Source organism: Arachis ipaensis, chromosome B1 (genome assembly GCF_059453495.1).
Source record: "Arachis ipaensis isolate K30076 ecotype BB chromosome B1, ASM5945349v1, whole genome shotgun sequence".
NCBI classification, from domain to species: Eukaryota; Viridiplantae; Streptophyta; class Magnoliopsida; order Fabales; family Fabaceae; genus Arachis; species Arachis ipaensis.
In genome coordinates, this window is record NC_142436.1 from 127,840,781 (window position 1) to 127,862,125 (window position 21,345).

Sequence of the window (21,345 nt, forward strand, 5' to 3'; positions counted from 1 at the left end):
AGAAAGAAGGTGTTGACTTCAATGAAATATTTTCTCCAGTGGTGAGACTAACTACTATTAGAGTAGTTTTGGTTATGTGTACTGCATTTGATTTACATCTAGAGCAATTAGATGTAAAGACTGCTTTTCTTCATGGAGAACTTGAAGAAGAGATATATATGCTCCAACCAGAAGGTTTTGAAGAACAAGGAAAAGAAAACTTGGTTTGCAGGTTAACTAAATCTCTGTACGGTCTAAAGCAGGCACCAAGGTGTTGGTACAAGAGATTTGATTCTTTCATTATTAGCCTTGGATACAACAGACTTAGTTCAGATCATTTTACCTATTACAAAAGGTCTGGTGATAATGATTTTATCATTCTGCTGTTGTATGTGGATGACATGTTGGTGGTAGGTCCCAGCAAAGATCAAATCCAATAATTGAAGGCATAGTTGGCTAGGGAGTTTGATATGAAAAACTTGGGACCAGCAAACAAGATTTTAGGGATGCAAATTCACCGAGACAAAAAAGATAGGAAGATTTGGCTATCGCAAAAGAATTATTTGAAGAAGATCTTGCAACGCTTCAACATGCAAGAATGTAAGCCAATTTCAACCCCACTTCCTATGAATTTTAAATTATCCTCAAGTATGTGCCCTAGTAGTGAAGCAGAGAGGATGGAAATATCTCGAGTACCGTATGCATCAGCAGTGGGAAGCCTTATGTATGCCATGATCTATACAAGGCCAGATATTGCTTAAGCAGTTGCGGTGGTAAGTTGATTTATGGTAGATCTAGGTAAAGAGCATTGGAATGTTGTTAAGAGAATCTTGAGATACATCAAAGGAACCTCGAATGTTGCATTATGTTTTGGAGGATCAGAATTCATTGTCAATGGATATGTCGACTCAGACTTTGCAGGTGATCTTCATAAACGAAAATCTACTACAGGCTATGTGTTTACACTTGCAAGAGGAGCTGTAAGCTAGCTATCTAAATTATAGACTATTGTAGCTTTATCTACTACAGAAGCTGAATATATGGCAGCTACACAAGCATGCAAGGAAGCTATTTGGATCCAAAGGTTGATAGAAGAACTCGGGCACAAACAACAGAAGATTTCTGTGTATTGTGACAGTCAGAGTGTCTTGCACATTGCAAGGAATCCTGCCTTTCATTCAAGAATAAAATACATTGGAGTACAATATCACTTTGTTCGGGAAGTAGTAGAAGAAGGAAGTGTTGATAGGCAGAAGATTCACACTAAAGATAACCTTGCAGATGCCATGACAAAACCAATCAACACAGAAAAGTTTGAATGGGGTAGATCCTCATACGGCCTATGAAATACATGAGCAACATGAATTTTGAAAATTTATCAAAATTAGCTTTAAGTGGGAGATTGTAAAAAATTAGTAAAGCTAATTTTAGAAAATAAATAAATAATAACTAAATAAAATGAAAGGTAATAAACAATCCTAGTTTATAACCTTAGAATTTTAATGGTTGAAAAAGAGAAGAATTATATACCTCTAATTGATGGATGGTTCATATTGAAGAGACTCACCTATAAATTGAGTTTTTCTTTAATTCATTTCAATCAAGTCATCCAGATAGAATAACATAATATTTCTTTGAGTAGTTTTCTCCTATATATGATAGAGAGAAGAGTGTTCTCCTTTTGTCAAGAGAGAGTGTTATTGTAGTCTCCTTGTGATAGAGAGAAGTTGTAATTCTCAAAGAAAGTTATTCTATTGTTTTTATATTTTATACAAATTTCTAATTTTTTCATCTCTATATTTTGCTGTGTCATTTGTCTGGTACCTAACACTAAATCCTCTAACTCCCTTCTTCCTCTCTTGATCACCGAACATCACAAGGAAAAGAAAGAGAGAGCCGTGAGGGAGAGAAAATGAGAACCACCTGATCGGAAATCTTTGGCTCTTAATTTCTTGAGATCTGTAACTCTAATAAAAAAATCTAATCCGATAGAAGTGTTCATATTTTCCTCCTCTATACGAAAAATCTAATCCGGTAAAAGTGTTCATATCTCCCTCCTCTACATGTTGGTGTTACTTTTGTTCGGTAGAAGTTGATGGTGACCTAGCTCCTCTTCTCCTAGAGTTCGGCCAATCGGAGTTCTAGGAGGCACAGACGATTTCTGACATTTTCTTCTTCAGTAGCTCGGTCGAAAAGCTTCTCAGGAGCTTCGAGTATTTTGATTTCGTATGGATGTAGGGTTTGGTAATTTTTATAATAATTAGATGAGAATTTGGTAAGTGAATGTTGATTTGATTGATTATTGTTTGAGTTTGAATGAGTTTATGTTGAATTATTGTTGTTGCTTGTGATTTGTTAGTTTGGCTATGAGGAACAGCTTAGTTGTGGTTGTTTTAATAGTTTTGGAACTGTTGTGATGTAGTATTTTGAGAAAATTAAAGAGATTTGGTAGTTGAAAGATTAAATTAAAAGTTGAGAAAAATCGGTAACCGAAAGACTCGAAAACAAGTAATATTTTGAAAGGAAAGGACTAAGGTTTCGGTTTTGGGTATAAGAGGAATATTAGTATTTAAACTTTATTTTTGAAGGGTAACATTGTATTTATATATAAAAATTGAGGTACAATTTGTAATTATATAAGTTTTCGGGTATTTTAGGTAATAAATAAAGTACGGGTGTAAAAATGGATATTTTATAAAAATTCAGGGTTATTTTTATAAATATGAAAATAAGTGAGGGTTAAAATATAAATTTATAAAATATTGAGGTTAAGAATAGAATATTAAAGAGTTTGTGATTTATAAAGTAATTAGTAAATGTTTAAAAATAAGGTTTTATAAACTGAGTTTTAAAAAGAAGCTAAGATTATAAATATTATTTTAAGTACTTTCTTAAAATTAATCATTATTATAATTAGTATTTATCAAAGATATTATTTGTAAGAATATTATAATGTGTAATATTAATGAGAAAGCAAGCAAGGAACCAAAATAATCTTAAAAGTTAGAGAACGCAGACTTAATTAAAGACCTTTATAATTCTTTTCCATAAGACACTTAGGAAAAGGCGAGGGAATAATGTGAAGACAATTTATATTGTAGAATGATAAGAAAGAAAAGAAAGAAAGAAAGAAAGAACGAAAAGAAAATAAGATAAGCAGAGATATGGTGGTGAGTCCATCGAGATTTGCTTTTCCGAGATACATCGGCCAATCCAGGGGATGGTCGCACCTGTAAGATAGAGGTTGCTTATAGAGGTTATGGCACTGAAAACCAAACTCAGACAAAGGTTGCTGAGTTACGTCGGGAGCCGGTCGAAACCGACAGATGAGCTCATTACCTGCTCTAGGGATAGACATGCATCATACTAGTTTGTGCATATTTGTTTGTGGTTGTGTTGTCTATGATTGTGTGTGCTTGTGATTCAATTCTATGTTCTGTAATTACTGAGTTGGATTATACTTTGTTGACTGTTGTTATTGACTAAGAACATAATGAAACGAATTTAACTATACACCCCGACCCTACTAAGAACTCCCCAGTTCTTACCTCCTATTTCCACCCCTTTCAGCTACAGGTGCGAAGGTTTAGTGCGGAGCTACAAAAGCATAGAAGATTGTGTTTACGAGTTGAGTTGTTAGATTTTATTTTTCCCTCGTCGTTTATTCTTTTGGTTTTTAGAGGGGTAGGACTTGTATTTAAGGATTTTTGAATATATATATATATATATATATGGTTTAAAGTACAGATTTCTTCATTTTCCTTATTACAAATTCCGGTTCGTATTCGCAAAAGCTCGATATTAAATAAAGATAGTATAAAATCAAAAGGTTTAGAGGTAAGTAGCGCTCGGACTTTTAGTACGATCATGAGGTGCTAAAAGTTATGGTGTTACATTATGATATCTGAGCAGTTTGTTCCTGTTAGAGCCTTGAGAATGGACTGACTATGCTTCATTGCATACTCTGAGTATCTGTCATGCAATAATATTTGTCCTAATGGCAAGAGTTTGAATTTTAGAAGCATGACTGTCTATTGATTAATGTTGTTAGTCGACCGTTGCATTTCTCATAGTATTAAGTCTGACCAACTTAATACTGATGATTTGTATATACGGAAACCCTAATGGATTATCATAGACAAAAGAGAAGTAATAAATAATGTGAATTACGGGATTTAGGAATGTTAGGAGTTTCGTTTTAAAGATTCGTTTCGAAGTATACCCTTTATTCGTGCTACACGAATTCGTTCCATCTCTTCTTTTATTATCCTCGTTGGAATTCTTGCTTTGGACCTTCTCAGAATACGATTTAATTATTTTTCAACCATACCTTATTGTTCCTGTGAACCTTTATTTGTCTATACTTTTTTTCGTAGATCCTATTCTTCTTTGACTTGAATTTGAATTTGTTCCAATAAATTTTCGAAGATGAAAATTTTTGTAAGGTAACACTCCGAGTTTTAAAAATTTAAATAATGAGTTAGTCATGATTTATTATTTTATTTAAAAAAATTATTTTTTAAAAATAATTAAATTAAATTTTAAAATATTTTAAATTTAAAATTCATTAAAATTTTTAAATAATTTTTATTATAAAGAGGTATTTCAAAAAAGATAAAAGAATTATTATTATTATTATTATTATTATTATTATTATTATTATTATTATTATTATTATTCCTTTGGCCGAAGGCCATTAAGAAAGTAGTAAGAAAGAAGCCAAATGTGGCTTTTATATATATATATATGCTTAACAAGACACATGTTTCTTATTTCCATCAAACACATCATCTTTATCCTAAATCCTCTAACTCCCTTCTTCCTCTCTTGATCACTGAACATCATAAGGAAAAGAAAGAGAGAGCCGTGAGGGAGAGAAAATAAGAACCACCGTGATCGAAAATTTTCGGCTCTTGATTTCTTGAGATCCGTAACTCCAATAAAATCTAATCCGGTAAAAGTGTTTGTATCCTCCTTTTCTACACGTTAGCGTTATTTTTGTTCGATAGAAGTTCACGGTAACGTAGCTCATCTTCCCCTTTGAGTTCGGCCAATTGGAGTTTTAGGAGACACAAACGATTTCTAATGTTTTACTCTTTAGCAGCTCAGTCGAAAAGCTTCTCCGAAGCTTCGAGTATTTTGATTTCGTACGGAGGTAGGGTTTGGCAATTTTTATAATTAGATGTGAATTTGATAAGTGAATGTTGATTTGATTGATTATTGTTTGAATTTGAATGAGTTTATGTTGAATTATTATTGTTGCTTGTGATTTGTTAGTTTGGCTATAAGGAACAACTTAGTTGTGGTTGTTTTAATGGTTTTGGGACTATTGTGATGTAGTATTTTGAGGAAATTGATAAGATTTAGTGGCCGAAAGATTAAATTAAAAGTTGAGAAAAATCGATAACCGAAAGACTCGAAAACGGATTAAAATACAAGTAATATTTTGAAAGGGAAGGAATAAGGGTTTCGGTTGTGGGTATAAAAGGAAGATTAGTATTTAAACTTTAATTTTGAAGGATAACATTGTATTTATATATAAAAATCGAGGTACAATTTGTAATTATATAAGTTTTCGGGTATTTAGGTAATAAATAAAGTACGGGGTAAAAATGGATATTTCTTAAAAATTTAGGGTTATTTTTATAAATATGAAAATAGGTGAGGGTAAAAATATAATTTTATAAAATATTGAGATTAAGAATAGAATATTAAAGAGTTCGTGATTTATAAAGTAATTAGTAAATGTTTAAAAATAAGGTTTTATAAATCGAGTTTTAAAAAGAAGATTATAAATATTATTTTAAGTACTTCTTTAAAATTAATCATTATTATAATTAGTATTTATCAAAGATATTCTTTTGTAAGAGTATTATAATGTGTAATATTAATGAGAAAGCAAGGAAGCAGAGTAATTTTAAAAGCTTTAGAGAACGCAGACTTAATTAAAGAACTTTATAATTCTTTTCCATAAGACACTTAGGGAAAGGGAAGGGAATAATGTGAAGACAATTTATATTGTAGAATGATAAGAAAGAAAAGAAAGAAAGAAAGAAAGAACGAAAAGAAAATAAGATAAGTAGAGATATGGTGGTGAGTCCACCGAGATTTGCTTTTTCGAGATACATCGGCCAATCCAGGGGATGGTCGCACCTGTAAGAAAGAGGTTGCTTACAGAGGTTATGTTTGCATACATCGGCTCAAAAGAGTCGCACCTGTAAGACAGAGGTTGCTTATAAAGGTTATTGGCACTGGAAACCAAACTCAGACAAAGGTTGCTGAGTTACGTCGGGAGCGGGTCGAAATCGACAGATAAGCTCATTACCTGCATTAGGGATAGACATGTATCATACTTATTTGTGCATATTTGTTTGTGGTTGTGTTTTTTATGATTGTGTGTGCTTGTGATTCAATTCTATGTTCTGTAATTACTGAGTTGGATTCTACTTTGTTGACTGTTGTTATTGACTGAGAACATAATAAAACGAACTTAACTATACACATCGACCTTACTAAGAACTCCCTAGTTCTTACCCCATATTTCCACCCCCTTTCAGCTACAGGTGCGAAGGTTTAGTGCGGAGCTACAGAAGCATAGAAGATTGTGTTTACGAGTTGAGTTGTTAGATTTTATTTTCTCCTCGTCATTTATTCTTTTGGTTTTTAGAGAGGTAGGACTTGTATTTGAGGATCTTTGAATAAGTCTATGTACATAAAGCTATGTGAATATATATATATATATATATATATATATTGTGATTAAATGGTTTAAAGTACAGATTTCTTCATTTTTTTGATTAAAAATTTCGGTTCGTATTCGCAAAAGTTCGATATTAAATAAAGATAGTATAAAATAAAAAGATTTAGAGGTTAGTAGCACTCGGACTTTTAGTACGATCACGAGGTGCTAAAAGTTAGGGTGTTATAGAAAATGTTTCTTGGCAAGTTAAAACTTTTAATGATGATGATACCTACCTAAGAGAGATAAAGAATAGATTGACTAATAGAAGGTGGATAGCAAGCAAGATGGTTAAAAAAGAGGATATATAAAGAAGCAGAAGACCATCAAGCTGAAAAGGATATATAAAGAGGGTTATTACCGCCATTGTGGTGGTAAAGATCACGACAAGAGGAACTGCCCAAGAAGAAAGATGAAGATGAGGCTGCAATTGTTGTATCTATTGCTATTGTTGTTTCATCTGGTGAAGCTGTTGCAAGTAATGAGAATCAACCTCTAATTGCTGCAAATGAAGTCCAAGATGACGACAATGCTATGGAGATTGAGCTTGCATTGTCATGATCCAACCTATTGTGTCAGAAAATGAAGACTCTTAACAAATCTTAAATATTGTTCTCTTTTAAAGTTGTTTTGTATCTCTCTTTTCAGCTTATTAAATATTTTTCTATAATTGTTAATAGGTTGCCACAATTGATGTACATCCCCAGGCCAGGAAAGCAAAGCTCCCCCCTAAACAAAGACATCCTCGTACTTAACTGTTCCACCACCACCAACTGCATCAGCTTTAATTAGTCCACTAGCCATCACTATTCCAGTTTCAAGTACTCCACCACCACTACCCACTGTTCCAGTTTCAAGTACTCCACCACCAACAAGTATTCCTATTGATCCAATGGTTAGTGCATCTGAAGCTACAGTTTTAAAGCTGAGCAACTTCATGCGATTTGTACCAACTCCGAAATTCAAACACTAAAAAAGTCCAAAAATTGAACTTATGCATCAACATATTTTTTGTTGTGACATTTTGGTTTTAAATATTTACCCTTAAAGTTACTGAATTCCATATCTATGTTAGGGTATATGTGTTTTGGTTCTTATTTAAATACTCTATGTGTGGTATGTTTTTTGATGATGTCTAGTTTAAAAAGACAAGTTTGACAACATTTTACATGATGTGATTGTTATAAATGAATGTGTTAGTTTTATTGCTGTTTCTTAGCTTTGTTTTTCTTCAATTTTAAATTACAAGTTAGCAACAACAATGAAAAAACAGAATATTAGTCATTTCTATTCGTCTGTTCATAGGATACAATCACAACCATCACATTTAGGTTTTTTGTTACACAATATCCAAATTGACCTTCACCACTTTTATGCTACACAGACAACTATCATAATTATTAACATAATAACCAACAACAAACAAAATGTCATTTAAAGTTCTAACTTCATATTTCAAGCTTCCAATCTTTTAGATAAATATCATTTTTCATTCCTGTATTTCAAATCGGGGATGGATCCTCTCAATGGTAAAAAAAATTTGAGAGTGTAAAGTGTGATCTCTAATCCTTCATTGTTCTCTCTCTCTCATATTTATTCTTGGTCCCACTTATAAAATTAATGGTGAGAGATCACACTTTATCCCCTCAATTGTTAAAAAAAATTGAGAGGATCCATTTCCTTTCAAATCTAGGATTAGCTCTACCAATTACTTTTTCTTCATGTTGAACTTTGTCAGCACATATAAAGAGACCACACTACCTCTTGCCAACACTCTGCAACCACATTTCATAGCCGTAGAGAAGAAATATTACATATTGAAATAGCAACGAGACTAGCTACATACATTAACAAAAATTATTTACATTGTAGTTTGAACAACCATAAAGTGGATTCGCATATGTTCCTGCCCATTTGAGATAGGTCAGCTACCATACCCACACCTCTCTGAAAGTAGTTCATGAATACTTCTAGTGGTTCTCCTCCCACAGCTTCTCTCAGAGCATCGGTTGTTGGATCTCCCAATAACGTTGCTGCCTCCACCCATCATACCCTTTCGCAACATGCCTAACAACGGCAGAGAAGAAGAAGGATAATAACTTCTAATATTGGACGCAACTTTCTCGAGCTCAAATTTGGATTAGGGTTATAAACTACTACATGGACTAAATTGAATTAGATAGTTATAATAGCCATGTAATATAGTCATTGATTGTCCAACGTGACTTTCCTCTATATACGTTATCACTCTGTTTATGAATATTCATACCTTGGGGACGGCCTTGAGTCAATATTGTTAGAATCAGAGACAAAGTTGAGACAATTACAAATTGAAGAATGAGATTGAGATTCGACTGCAAGTATTTAGTTAAAACCTACAAAATGAGTTTACCCTTTTTTTTTTTTCTCTTTCTTTTTCTTCTTGACAACAACTATTTTTCTTCTCGGTGGAAAAAAGTTGGGTGTAGATTTATCAATGACAACTCAAAATATAAAGGGGCATAGGAAAAGACGTCTATTTACAGCATTGGTGCCACGTGCCATTGTCATGTGTGGCTAACTACAGTGTTGATTCCCATTTTGATTAGATAATGTCAATTATTTATTTATTTCAGACCCTATAGATCACTTATTAATTGTCTCTATTGTACATACATAATAGCAAGATGCTATCCAAAAAAAGAAAGATGAAACTATTAAAAAATGGAAAAAGACAAAACAAAGAACAGAAATTGAGATATTGAAGGAGATTTTTTTGTGTAAAGTATAATCAATCAAATCAAATGAAAGCTTAATCCAAATCAAGGAGAGTGAAATGTCAATCTTATCCTCGTCAATGATGATCACTTGTTTGGGCCATAGACCATAACATACACAATGATTATTATTGTGGTGTGCTGTAAGAACAAGACAACTTGGAAATAGATGTGCACTTTCCTGCATAAAGCAATTACATGGTTAGTTAACACATTCCATTTGTGCACAAAAAAATAAGCCAACAGTGAAAAAAATCTCTATCTCAATTGGCTTGAACTCATACGCATTCATCCTTAGCCCCATTATTCACTCTCATCATGTCAATTGATACGTGGAGGCATATCATTGGCTCTTGAGGAAAAGGAAGGAAAACATAACCTCGTGTGAAATGGGTGAAGTGAAATGCCTTTTTGGATTGGTGTTGTGATATGGAAAAAAAGGATGACATTAAGTTGTTGCCACACCTTGGAGAAATCCAATTCAGGATTCTTGAGCCAAATTCATTGGACCTATGTTCTTCAAGGGAAGGGAAAATGTTACATCTTACTTGTATTATTACGTATTGCACGTTACGTGGATTCATTTTATAGGAATTAAGTGAGAGAATTTAAAATAAAAAAACAACAAAGTTTTAAGTTAAAGGGTCTTTCGTCTTATAAATTTTTTATTTTTTTTTGTTTTTTTTGATGTGGGACTAATTTCGTTCACTTTTCACACTTGTAACATTAACAATTTCTTTAAATATACATGAATATTGATTAGTCTATTTTATGATCTGCAAAAAATCAGAAAAAAAAAATACATATTTCTCATAATAAAAAGTGTATGTATAACCAACTCAAAGAAAATGATATTTAATATGTGGATTCTTTTAATTGACGGGATTATTCATCACAAAACTTCCTAATGCTAATAAATGTGAGAAATGTTTGATGGAAACAATATCATGTGTTACATTTGTCCATAGTCCGGTAAGTTGATGCCAAACATTTCATTTCAATCTTAATCTACTAAGGCACTCAACTAAGAAGGGTCAAATAATTCTAGAAGAATTAGAGTCGATTAAGATTATTATCTGCCCCCATTGTTTTAATATGCATTCTAATAGGGAGCTGGATCTGACTTAGAGAACTATTTAAGCTTTAAAAAAATTGATATTAGGCACAGCATAGTTTTTTCTCTTATTGAAAATCACCTTTAGATTTTACTATATCTAATGATTCTCTACCAAAAATCCAAAATGACTGCGAAATTCTCATAGTCAATATCGATTCAACTATGAAAAAATTAATAATAAATTCCACATCAAAGATGGAATATAATAATAAACAAATTCCTCATCGTCACACCTAAGACTGGATATATAGAATATAATTTGCAAGACTAAATATATGTGGATGGTTCAACTAACAAACATAATAAATTCTTTATCATATAAAAATTAAGTAGATCAAACTCAATTTTAAAAACAAACTAAAAGGTTAGGAATTTTTTTTTTTGAAAGAAAGCTCAACACAACAAGTGGAGCATAGGAGATATTAGCATAGTATGAACTAACACCTGAATATAATTAACCAGAACAAGCAAAGCTATATATATACCCCTTTGTCATCTCCGGCATTGCCATCAACAACAGAGAGGGTCAGCACCTAACCACTCCTTGTAGCTCAACGCAGACATGTTAATAATCTCCTGAATCCCTTTTCCTTTATTCTGAAAGATCCTCCGATTCCGTTCCAACCATAAGTTCCAAATGATTGCACAGAAACACACCATCCATCTCTTGCACTCCTTTTTTGTACTTGAGTTCTCAGTCCAACTCTGAAAGTGGTCTTTTACTGCACCTGGACAAACCCATTGCACTCCAACATATGATAACCAGGCACACCATACCTGCCAAGCAAAGCTACAACCAAGAAATAGGTGGTGGCCATATTCAGCACTATTGTTGCATAACACACACAGGGTATCTTGTTGGTGGATGATCCCAAGCCTATTCAGTCTCTCCTTCATGTTAACTCTCCCAACCAGTACAAACCAGACAAACAACTCTACTCTGGGTGGGACAAGGCCTTTCCAAATGGTACTAGTAAAGCTGTAGCTATGTATATCCTCCGGAGCCATCTCCACCTGCAACACCTGCACAAATGAGTTAGTAGAAAAAATTCCTTGCTTATCATACTTCCATACAACTCTATCCTCTCTCCCAAAATCAATTTTGACCAGCCTCAGAGTTTGGTGAAGCTGATTTACTAGATCCAGTTCCCATTGGAACAGTTCTCTCCTCCACTGAAAGTTCCATATCCAATCTAGCCCATCCCAGTACCCACAGTCCCCTATCATTGATCCTGTTTGGTTTGAAACCGAGAATAACCTTGGAAAGCGGTCTTTCAAAGAACCTCCCTGAATCCAAACATCCTCCCAAAACCGAGTGCGTCTCCCGTCACCCACCTCCATGGACAACCCGGTAATCATCTTTTGTCTAACTTCCTGACTCTTGAGCTGTAGCTGACAGATATCTTTCCACGGACCACCTCGGACAGGTAATACTTGAGAGGACAGGAGCTCATTTGGATTCATGTTGTTGCAAGAACATACTACCTTCTTCCACAGAGGGCAGTCCTCTTTAGAGAACCTCCACCACCATTTAAACAGAAGAGCTGAGTTCCTTATCATAGCATCCCCAACCCCCAGCCCGCCTAACTTCTTAGGGGCCTGAATCACTTCCCACTTAATCAAAGCCATACCACTCTTTCCGCCCTCTTTACTCCATAGGAATCTTCTCTGTAAGGAAATCAGTTTCTCTGCAACAGCCTTTGGCATCTTATAGAGGCTCAGATAATAAACTGGTAGACTATTTAATACAGATTTGATAAGTACCAGCTTGCCGGCCTTATTGAGGATCTTGGCCTTCCAGAGACTAAGCTTCTCCTCCACCTTGTCAATCACTGGCTTCCACGTCTTCACCAACTTTGGGTTTGCACCTAGCCAGATACCGAGATATTTAACAGGTAGGTTGGCTTGCTTACAGCCCAGCACCCCACACATGCGTTGTACCCACTGCTCATCACAGTTTATAGGAATCAGGCTAGATTTATCAAAGTTAATGCTTAATCCTGACATCAACTAAAAGGTTAGGAATTAAGGCCATTATGGTCATATCCCTAAATTATGTGAAACTTATGATGATAAATAGTCTTCCATTAACATAATTTTGAATAGAGAAAGCATGCAACCATACATGCATGCATGTTTCCATTGTTGGCACTCGTCTAAAGTTTGAACAATGGTTAATCAGAGTTAATTTTTAACAAGTGAGATTTTCCAATATATATGGATGGTATGCTATTTTCGTGTGTTATAAATTGTGTTTGGTTTTGAGAATAGAATAAGATAATACATTAAAAAATAGAACACAAAAAATATAGATATAAAAATTAGTATTTTTGTATTTTGTTTAGTAGTGAATTGAATATAAAATAGAATAAATAATAAAAAATCTAATTTATTTTATTTTTTTCTTCACGTAAAATTTAAAATAAAAAATGAAATAATAAAAAATATAATTATAAAAATTTAATAGTGATAATAAAAATATAAAATAAAAAATAAAGTATATCTTCGTTCAATGTATCTATATCCTTCCTATCAAAAATGACACAAAATAAATTAATTCAGTATTTTAAAATATAATATCTCTATCTATATTTCACCTACTAAATATAATTTTATGTCTATATACCAATATCTCAATATATTATCCTTATAACCAAACGCAGTATTTGTTTAATTGGATGGGAATATGAAAACACGCGTAATTATATATACACACACACCACAATTGCTTACTTTCTAGCTTCCATGCAATTTCCAAATTCCAAAAAGCTCAATTAAAATCTCTTCGAAATTGGATTAGAAATGATTCGCATTTGATACGATGGAGATGTGCCAGCTCCCCAACTCTTGTGTATTCTCAACTTATTTGCTAACACATGAGAATTGAGATTAATATATTATTATATAGTATTATTATTTCAATGACAATGACCTTTTACGATGAATTCGATTCTCCATTACTCTTACTCTTATCCAATATGTATATGTATATTCCCTCCTATGGCTTATGGTGATAACTGGAAGATCCTCTAAAATGACAAAAAGTTTTTAATTTCAATTATAATCACTTAAGCTCCTGTATGGTTATTTTTTTTTTGTTTTTGTATGTGTGGATTTTGTCTTTGGGTCAAGTTTACTTTTGTTGTCTTGTTATATGTATATGAACATCCTATTAATAAGCATATTTTGGCCCATTTCATAGTTGGACTTGAACTGAAGCTTAAAATAAGGAGCCTCTTTCTTCATCCTAGGATACAAATATTAGTATTGATCACACCCAAAAGAAAAAACAAAATGTAGTATTGATTAACCCCAAAAGTGTAACTTAAGAGGTATAAAAATACCAATAAAAAGTATCATTTGTGCCGTATAAGCTTAAAATAGATGATATCCCTGCCGAATAAATGACAATTCTGATTAACATTAAAAAGAAAGAGAATGGGAAAGAGCTAATCTGTTTCCAATTAAATGGATTGATGAAACCAAATTTAATGTGATTATTCACATAAAGATCTTTATGTGAAAATAATAGTTACAAAACATTAGATAATTTAACATAGTTGAGTGAATTGCTTAAATTTAATTAGGCATGTGTGAAAGGAATTTGCTCATTCTATCATACAACAAATTTGCTACACTTTTTAAGTTTAGATAGTTCACAAAAACATACAAGACATACTAATAATCATAAGCTTAAATTTAATCAAAATTGTCTCTGTCTACAAGCTTAAGACCCCAACTCATATCTTCACAGTGCCTCACATGAGGAACAAGTTCACCTGTGTCAATTCCTCTCTTAGCCCTGCAGTCATAGAATGGAGGAGCATGGAAACACGGTTCCATCGACATGGCACGCCGGCAAGGAGGATTCGGAGCAGTTCGGTTCTCGGGCTTGTAGAGTATCCAAGGCTTCAAGCCTCCAAGACCTTGAGCAACATATCCAAAAGTAGACCAAGAACTAGTAACCAACACATCACTCAAACTTAAGAGGTACATTTCTGCCCAAGCTTTTTGGTTATGAATCTGTTTCTCGGATTGTTGATGTCCTTCATGGCTTGGTTGGTAAATTCCAACAACTTCTCCTGTCACAGTAGGATATTCCCAATACATGTCCCTTACCTTTTCAAAATAGCCAGCATTTAAGGATGTCATTAGCACCGCTTTCGATTTCGGTGTTTCTGATGGACTCACTATGTCGTCTTCGCGGTTAACATCCGGCAAGAGATTCTCCTTCAATGTACAAGCTAAGATTTGATCCAATACATGTTGGAATGGGCCAGGATCTGTGTCGAACACTCGAATTTGTATGCCAACTCTTTCATTGGCATTGGCTAAATAAGATTCGTAGTATCTTACAACTAGTCCCCACACGTTGTTTGTTGGGTGGAGCAAGTATCTGCCCAAGAAATGGAAAATTGTTTCTTTGTTTGGGAATAGGTCCTTCAGTTCCTGCTCGAAAGACGGCATCAAGAATAGAGATGGAGTGAAGTAATTATCTGTTTTGATGAGTAACCATGGTACTTTCTTGAGGAAATTTTGTTGTTCATCACAGAAGAAAAGCTTGTCTTCATCATCATAGTCATGGACTAGATGAAGGTAGAGAAAAGAGGGCGGCAAAGTTGAACTCGCAACCGAGTTGTTTTTCAGCATTTTTCCATAACATTGTTCAGATTTCTGATTGAAACCATGAAACTGACTTTTGAGAGGAAAATCAGGAGGGAGAAACCAGGACACTTCTGGGAATGGTTCACAAAAGAGATCAACCATATCCACTCCCGGATCGACCAGCAGAACTCGGTCCGTAAGGAGAGCATAAAGAAATGCAGAAGCTAGGGTCAATATCCTATTCCCCAATCCACTAAATGAAATCCACACAACATATTTACAAGGTGAGGACTTGGAAAACTGACCAGACCTGAGTTCTTTCACAGTTTTGTTATAAGCTTCGGTATAAGGTCCACATTGTTTGTGTAGAGCTTCATATTTTCTTAGCCTAGAAATAAGGTAAGAAGAAGGTTTAGCTGATAGTCCTTTGTGATAATTGGCTGATTGATACCTGCTGAGACAAGATCTTTCATCGAATCCTTCGATTAGAAGGCCCCCAATCAGTTTATCAATTGGCTTCTCAACAGAATCAGAGGAAATATTGTTCACACCTTCAAGTCACAGAACATCAAATTCCATTACTTAACAATGAATTCAAATAAATAGTAAAACACTAAATCACAAGAAAGACAAATTTTTGGACATGGGTAAATCAGTTCAATGAGTTGAATTGAACATTTAAAAAGAGAATCAATCAAATGTAAGAACCCTAAAAAAGTTAAAATCTTGGTATCATAGAGACAAGTATAACCGCGGAAATTGGATAGCCAACTTCAAACAACAATCTAAATTCTGTTGTTTCCCATGTGCATTTCTCATCACCAAATTTTAAAAGGACAAGAAAATTAATCTTTGTTGTTGGATCAAGTGCTTACCATCAAAACAAAAATCATAATTGAATTTTCTGTCTCTGTCTCAGAGTACCCTAGGGTAACACTAGTGAAGTAAAACAATGCTTATACTTTCTGAATCAAAGTTCCATTTTTCTTAGAAAATTGAAATGCACCAGGCTAAGAATAAATTAAGCACGTTAATCTTAAACCAAGTAGCTAACACAATGAAACATTGGGAATGATGAAGAAATTACCTTGTTGCTGAAAGACAGTAGTAGTAATAGTGGGTGAAGCTTCTAGAACAGCATCAGAGGGAGGGTCTCTAAGAACAACAGAGAGTGAGAAGAGCACAGAGAAGAGCATGAAAGAAACAAGAAAGAGCCCCATCAAACGCATAAGAGGGAGAGTAGTAGTGTTATTCTTCTTCTCCAAATCTGAGGACAGATTCAGATTCAGATTCTTCAATGCATCATCAGTGTCACCACCTTCTTCCACATTCCTAATTGTAATGAGCCTTTTCATCACTTGCACATAGAAAGTTAAAGAGTAATAGGTGTGGTTCTTGCTTCAACAAGAGACACTGAACAATGATCTAAATCCAAAACTGATCAACTCATACATACAGTGTTGCTGTGCCACTAAGGTTAAGACATAATTTAATAGAGTCATTTGAAAAGAAAGATTATAAAAATACCAAATATACATTAAAATATATTAAATACAAGCAAATATAGAATTAATTTCATAATTGATTCTTTATGTGCTCATATTATTTTTGTAATATACATAATTTTGAATGATTTTTTTTCTTTAATAAGAATTAATAATACAATCTTAGTGTTTATGTAAAATTGGCTGTCGGTGGCTCTAATATGTTAATGTTACCTTCCACTACCAATCGCCATTATTTATGGCTATGTGTTGTCCGCCTCCTTCAATTTTAAAATAAAATAAAGTTTTTCATATAAGGTCTCAATGACCCTTTTTTTTGGGTATATTATATTGTGAGTCTCACATTTCATGAATTAATTAAAGAATAGGAAAATATTAGAGATTAATATTTATTTAAAAATATAATAATTATGTCAGTACACGAGACTTGAACAGTGTTCTCACTAAAAACATCCAACTCTAAAGCTTCAGAAGTGATGACACGTTGTCCGCAATAAATAGTGTTCTCTCCATTAAAATGAAAATACAAACCCACTGCAATGCATTGGCTTATGCATAAAGAAGCCTCCAAAAATCATCCACCACTAGTGTTATCATCCAAAAAAAAAATTGTTGTCCTTTCAGCAGGACTGGTCGCAAAAGTAACATCCCAGTGGACGAGGTAGTTACAGTGTTCCTTCCGAAAGAAGTGCAGAGGTGATGGTTTCGTTGGTCAGAGGTCCTGACAAAATTAAGATGCAAGTAGCATATCTTTCCGCCCATGTGTAAAGACTTGCGATTAATAAAGGATTGGATTTGGGACATCTCACTTTGGCGCTCACCGGAGCTCTTTAAAAATTTCAGTTTTTTTCACTCATTCCATTCATTGACAGAGGAACAACTCTATATAAATATTAGAATGGTACAGGTTACATGAAAAATATAAATCTATTGTTAATTGTACTTGGTAGAACTTTTGGTTGAAGCAGTTTTGGGGTGCAAATAATGGCTGCAAAAAAGACTTGATCAGAGACATCAATCCAACCAAGCTTACTTGGTCGTTGGTCGTGGGTGTTGCCCGATTGTATGAGTTTTCTAGCCAGTGAAACCAGAATGTGGTATTTAACTTGGAGATGGTTTTGCAAGATGAGCAGGTATTGGATGAGTGATTGTTATACGTTGCATCTTCTTCTTTAATGCCTTTCTAACAAGTTTTGGTTTCTTGGGTTTCAAAATGTTTTGCAGGGTGATAGAATTCATGCAACGATATGTAAGCATGGGTTGGATTTGTTCAGGGAGAGGATAAAAGAGCATGCCGTGTATAGTATGCCAAATTTTATTCTGAAAATTAATAATGGGAAGGTAAGGACAACTGCTCATAACTACAAGCTTAGCTTCTATAGAAAGATAGACGTGGAAGTCCTTCCAATCGAGACTTTTGCTTTTAACCCATTCAAAATGTGCCCCTTTGCTGAACTTGAGGCAAATGCTCCAATGGATGAAAATTTGTTGTTTGGTACGTTACATCGACATACGTCTTATTTTGTTAAGATATGATCTTGAATTTTATTACAGGTTTATATTTAAATGGCCTTATTGTGATATGCAGATTACATAGGAGAGGTTGTTAGAAAGGAAGAAGCTATGCACGAGTGAAGAAAGCAAGCGTATTGTACTACAATTAGAAGACCTAGAGTAATATTTACTATTTTGTCACTCCTTTCAGTTGTATATTTTGTTTTTGTTTTGTAGTCATTTAATTCAGGCATATGCTGGATATTAAGTGTCCAAAAATACTGTTAGAGTTGTATTATGCCTTTCATTCCAAGAAGCACAACATTAAATGTACATTGTTTGCGGAATTGGTGGACCAAGTGCTTCCACACTTCGAACGAGATGATGGGGAGCCTTTCATAATGGTTGTTCAGCTCTTTAAGTCAAATGTATACTTAAGTTCTGTGAATGTTCAAAGCACTTACTATGTCCCCAAATCTTACTTCAATCCAAACCTTCCCAAAGTTATTGACTTCAAGAAAAGGTGTGTCTCTGGAGTGCCCAAATTGCTGCTCTGTTATGAGTTCATAAAACATAATTTAAAAACCATATTAAGTTATATGAGTCTTCTTGGACTCTTTACAAATTTGCAAAGGAGGTCGTGTTGTGTGCACAACGGATAACTCCTTTTCAATCGTAGCCTCAATACTCTGTGGCAGATGAGATCAATGCAGGCATTGCCCCAATACGCACCATAGAGGATGTTCTTAATATGATACAGGTGAGGTTTGTAATTGATCACTTAAGCCGATAAAGTTTTGTTACTGATTTTGAAACATTTTTTTAGGAAACCTCCTACTGGATTGTGGGAAACATTGTGTCTTTAGAGATTGGTAAAGATGACTGGTCCTATACGTCATGTAAGACATGTCCAAAGAAAGTTCTAGAGAGCAAAGATATGTATTGGTGTGATCATTGTAGGCGTGTAGGCTTCAAGGCTATACTAAGGTTAGTTGTTTTGTGTCCAATCTTTGTTTGCTTTTTTTAAGGTTCTCTTGATATCATGAACTATGAAATTCAGTGTAGTTGCATATGGTCATGTTTTTATTATTAGCGGTGATGTGCTGCTGAGATGTTGTTCCATGTATAAGTTGCAAGTAATCGTGACTGATGAAAGTGGTTGTATGAAGCTCCTTCTGTGGAACAAAGAAGTAGAGCAAATGGTGGAAAAGGCTGCTGAGAAAATTAAAGAGTTATGCGTAAGTCTAATTCATGGGAGTTTAAAATATTTTGCTCCTGTAATGTATGTTTTCCGGACTGATAAAAAAAATATTATGTGCATGTAAAGAAGTGGGAAAAAGGAGAGTCGTATCCTAAATACTTGGATAATATTGTTGACAAAAGATTCTTATTCAAGCTCAACATCACCTACAAGAATATTAATGTCGTGGAAGGGGTATACAGTGTTTTAAAGATTTCAGATGATGAATGCCTCATGTCCAGTTTTGGTTCTGCCAATTCTTCTTTCGATGCTTCTTTAAGTATAGCATGTTGCGATTGGAACTAGAACTGAGCTGTGTTGATTAGTATATTGTTGAAACTAACATCTTACCTTCAAATGATCTTGGTTCCTGCAGTGTTCTCAACATGTACCTAATACCTCTACAACTGAAATAGGTAATAATAGCAATGGACATGGGCAGTTTCTTTGTCCAAGGTAAGAAGTTTATATGTCTTTTTTTATTGATATCCACCTTATATAGAGATCATTAAGCCTGATCAAGAGGTCGCTCATGTTTTACTTGCTAATTGTTGAGTTTCTATCAATAATAGGATTCAGCAGTTGAGATCAACGGTGATAGCTCCTACGAGACTCCAGCCAAGAGGTCCTCCCCTGATACAGGTGATGGCTCTACGGTAGAAGCAGGTGTGTCTGCAGATGTGCAAGCATCAACTAATGAGACTTTTAAGAGGAATTGTGGAAAAAAAATAACTGGATTCAAAACTTTTGATGTTAGTTACATTGTTGGTGTGTTTAAGAAGCTGTGATGAGACAAATATTTTCTTAGCAGTCTAGCTTAGTATATGTAGTCACTGCAATCTGGTAATGATTCATGTGTTCAGTATGGTTAATTAGTTTGCTTTGTTAATTGGGTTGTTAGGGTTTAGGGTCTGCATCTATCGGCAGATATTATGGTTGTCAAAACCTTTAAACCTTACAAGTAAAATTTGCTATTTTACTATGTGGTAGAAAATTCCTTGCACTTATTGCTCGTTAACATGATTGCAATGTTACTTGATCTAAAGGATGCCTAACTCATCCATCATAACTAAATCAGTTCTTGCAGAAAATTTTTGCCATACACTAAAGCTTTTTAGCTTTCGAAATTGAACTATTAGTATCAATGGGAATAGGATAATTCACTTATTGCAGAAGCTAGAGACATCGTGCGTGTTTGGATTAACGTTCGTAAATGGAAGTTTGTATAAAATTGATTTTGATCAAAAGTGAGTTGGTATTAATGTGGTTTATGTTGTGGTAATTTTTATTCAAAATAGATTATAGTACACTAAATATTGTTTGGATTACATTATTCAAAATCACTTTTAGATGAAAAATTACAGAAAAAGATATGAATTTAAATAATTATTTTATGTTATCTTATAATTTTATTTTAGATATTTAAATAAATTTTAATATTCTTTTTTAGTACTCTCAGTACTCTTTAGTACTCTAATAGGATTAATAGAATCATAATATAAAGCAAAAAAATATTCCATACAAAGAAATAACAATAACAGTAAAAAAAAACTCAAACAAAAAAATAGAAGTTTTATAAAAGAAATAAGAATATGCATAAGAGAGTATTGAAAAAAAATATTATAAAAAAAAACAACTAATATGAATAATGAAGGACATAATTATTTCTTAGCACATTATATTTTTCATCATGCATAATATATAATAATACGTTGCTCATTGGGACAATACATATAAGTAATGCTATATGGATTTCCATTTAGTGTATAATTATTATATGAAAAAGTACAGGGAGATAATGAGAGTAGTAAACAATGTGAACAATAGAGTAAAAAAGGAAAAATAGAATTAAAATCATAAATCAGATGATTAATTAATTATTAATCATTCCAGATTTTAATATTTAAAAA

At 33.6% G+C, this 21,345-nt stretch overlaps 1 protein-coding gene and 1 pseudogene across 1 annotated transcript; one reads left to right on the top strand and one right to left on the bottom strand.

The window, feature by feature from the left end:
• Positions 1-14,151: 14,151 nt before the first annotated feature.
• LOC107632996 (galactoside 2-alpha-L-fucosyltransferase) lies at positions 14,152-16,912 on the bottom strand. The gene is made up of 2 exons (XM_016336631.3): positions 16,284-16,912; positions 14,152-15,747 (listed from the first exon to the last, which is right to left on the bottom strand). Exons 1-2 carry the CDS (start codon positions 16,549-16,551, stop codon positions 14,291-14,293), a joined length of 1,725 nt encoding a protein of 574 aa, XP_016192117.1. The 5' UTR covers positions 16,552-16,912; the 3' UTR covers positions 14,152-14,290.
• Positions 16,913-17,004: 92 nt separating this feature from the next.
• On the top strand, positions 17,005-20,400 carry LOC107610482 (uncharacterized; annotated as a pseudogene).
• Positions 20,401-21,345: the final 945 nt, after the last annotated feature.

Excerpts from the sequence above, each read along its gene's own strand:
- LOC107632996 (XM_016336631.3), bottom strand. The coding sequence starts at position 16,551 with ATGAAAAGGCTCATTACAATTAGGAATGTGGAAGAAGGTGGTGACACT. Across the intron at positions 15,748-16,283 it reads TACTGTCTTTCAGCAACAAG|GTGTGAACAATATTTCCTCT; the intron begins GTAATTTCTTCA and ends TGTGACTTGAAG.